Source organism: Lepisosteus oculatus, chromosome 13 (genome assembly GCF_040954835.1).
Source record: "Lepisosteus oculatus isolate fLepOcu1 chromosome 13, fLepOcu1.hap2, whole genome shotgun sequence".
In the NCBI taxonomy this organism is placed as follows: Eukaryota; Metazoa; Chordata; class Actinopteri; order Semionotiformes; family Lepisosteidae; genus Lepisosteus; species Lepisosteus oculatus.
This window is the reverse complement of record NC_090708.1, coordinates 27,311,756-27,314,567: the sequence shown is the minus strand read 5'-3', so window position 1 is coordinate 27,314,567 and position 2,812 is coordinate 27,311,756. Positions and strand designations below refer to the sequence as shown.

At 37.4% G+C, this 2,812-nt stretch overlaps 1 protein-coding gene across 1 annotated transcript; it reads left to right on the top strand.

The window, feature by feature from the left end:
- Positions 1–1,086: 1,086 nt before the first annotated feature.
- LOC138242258 (olfactory receptor 6N2-like) lies at positions 1,087–2,055 on the top strand. Its single transcript, XM_069197747.1, has one exon. The coding sequence runs from the start codon at positions 1,087–1,089 to the stop codon at positions 2,053–2,055; it is 969 nt and encodes a 322-aa protein (XP_069053848.1).
- The last annotated feature ends 757 nt before the right edge of the window (positions 2,056–2,812 follow it).

The following is a 2,812-nucleotide window of genomic DNA, read 5'->3' as shown; positions in this document are numbered from 1 at the left end:
CCTGTCCAAGGTCATTCATTATTAATATTATTAGTAATATCTTCCATAAAGACTTTGATGCATAAAATATTTCTGCATAATTAAAATAGTTATGTTTAAGGTGGTAGGTTGTGTACTTTTGTTCAACTGAGCAATCTTGGTTTTATAAAATATACCAACTTTTTAATGTTTAATGATAAACATGCTGTAATACACAGTTTAAAATTATTAAAAGTTTAAAGAATATAAAACTTAAATTCTTAATTGGAAAAAGATTGTCTTTCAAAAGTGACCGGGATTTTAAACCAGGTGTTTTCTGACAACAGCTCAAATATTGTATGAGAGAGGTTAAGCTTTATTATCTCCACTTGGTGGTTTTACAAAGTGATCCAGGATACTTTTATCATAACTGCGGTATGATACGGTTTGTTGAGATACTACGCTTGTGGACGCATTGTGACCTCGCTCATTTTGAAAGGTGGCATCTGTATATTTATATTACAAAGTATTGCACCCTATTAGTACAAACCATGTATATTTACTGTATTATACTGATATTAATTAAATATAAATATGTAACACAGTGGCACAGTAATTAGCATTGCTGCCTCACAGCACAATTCAATTTTAGACCATGGTAGCTATCTGCTTGGAGTTTGTATGTTTTTCCTATGTTAACAAGATATTGGTCTCATAGACCAAAGAAATACTGGTGGATTAGTTGCTTTTGAGAAAATTGGCCCTAGTGTGAGTATATGCATGTGTTTTTTTTTCTATGCTGTGCCCTGTGGTGGGTGGATGTGTACCCTACCTTCTGCCGTTAGCTTGCAGGGATAGGCTCTGACTTCCCTGTGACACTGTAAGAAAACGGATGGTTAGATTTATTATACAGTATAATACTACTATATTATACACAATGATGATTAAAAAAATAAAATGTTCAGCATAGCAATACAAAAACAATAAGTTTTCCTTAAATTGTTTATTATTTACTGTAAATATTTTAATATTTCATATCCTTCTATGAAATCAAACTGATAGTAACACAAATATACATTAACTTCCAGGCACCCCTGTCTTCTGTCAGAGTCTCTGGTATTTTGAGTCATGAACAACTCTAATGTCACCCTGCACTCTGAGTTCATCATCGTGGGAGTGCCAGGCCTGCAGGAGCACTACAATGCACTCTTCATTGTCTTCCTCATCCTCTTCCTGGCCACCTTCCTGGACAATTTCCTTATCGTGCTGTTGGTCAGCATTGACCACCGGCTCCACTCTCCCATGTACATCCTGCTGTGGAACTTGGCCCTCTTAGACATTTGTCTGACCACGACCATTATACCCAAGTTATTAGAAGTTCTGCTGGGACATGGCAGCAGTATTTCCTTCTCAGGCTGCTTTGCACAGATGTATTTTTTTATCTCATGGAATGCTGTTGAAGAGTTCCTTATTGCAGCCATGGCTTATGACAGATATGTTGCTGTAGTGAAACCACTGCATTACAACACCATCATGAGCACCAATTTCTGTATTACAATGGCAGCCATAGTCTGGGTGCTGGGCTTCCTTGCACCTCTTTTGACAGTAGTACTGGCAAGCACATTGCCATTCTGTGGATCAAATTATGTCTTGCACATTGTCTGTGACTACCCCACTGTGATGTCATTGGCCTGTGGTGATGTTACAGGTCAAGTTACTTATACCTTGATAGTCGCCATGATTGTAATCTATGTCCCCTTTCTCTTTGTCCTATGGACATACTGCAGAATTGTGTGGTCAGTGATAAAAATGAAAACTGTGGAGAGCCGTAAGAAGGCCTTCTCAATGTGCTCTTCACACATGACAGTGGTCTTCCTGTACTACGTGTCCAGTGCTGTGGTGTATATTGGACTGAGAGTGGAAAGTATCCCCCCAGAAGGACGCATCTTCATTGGTGCAGTGTACTATTTCCTCACCCCTTTGCTCAACCCCATCATTTACAGCTTAAGTAATGAAAAAATCAGGGCAGCAGCTTACAGATACTTCAGACTACAGGATCACCGCAGTATAAAGAACACTGTCTACCCAAGTCCATAATAGAGTTAAAGACATTTTAATGTAATACACTCTGATAAAGGAACACAGGACAACAATGCACAGTTACAGGCATTGAATTGAGCTCCTAATGAGTTCCTTGATGATATGCTGTGTTTTTTAGATTTGAATTATTGGCAGTTAATAACTTGTTAGCCAATTTTTTTGCAAGTTAATAAACTTATTTTCCTGTATATTAAATTTATATACTATTATTAATAAGTAAATATTGGAATTTTACACTAGATGTTTGGCTATTTTAATGACTCTATCATTAATTTTGCACTAAGCCATTTGTTTTACATTGTCAGCTCCTATTGCCATTGTGTACTATGCAAAAGAGTGAATTTTGGTAGAAAGTAAAAAATGATTTGAAAAGCTATGGTATGAATGCTAATGAAAATGATTTACTTTATTTCCCTCACGGGATCAATAAAAGTATCTATCATCTATCTAAACTATAGGACAGAATTCTGGGGTTTCCCTATACCAGAGATTACGGTAGGGCTTCAGAATGGTGATTGGCTGACACCATCTGACACCCCTCTGATTGGAGAAAGAAGACGTGCTGGTCTGCTATACATACTGTACCAGAGGATTTCTTTCTATTCGAAACGTGTATTTTAAAAGTTGGAGTTTAAATAAAGTTGATGTTTTATCTAGAGGCTGCTCGCTTGCCCTTTGCTGAAGAGTGGCTTCTAAACTGTGGAAACATGTGTCTGTCTTTCCGTAGGGGGAAGGGAATCTGATCTGCAAGGCC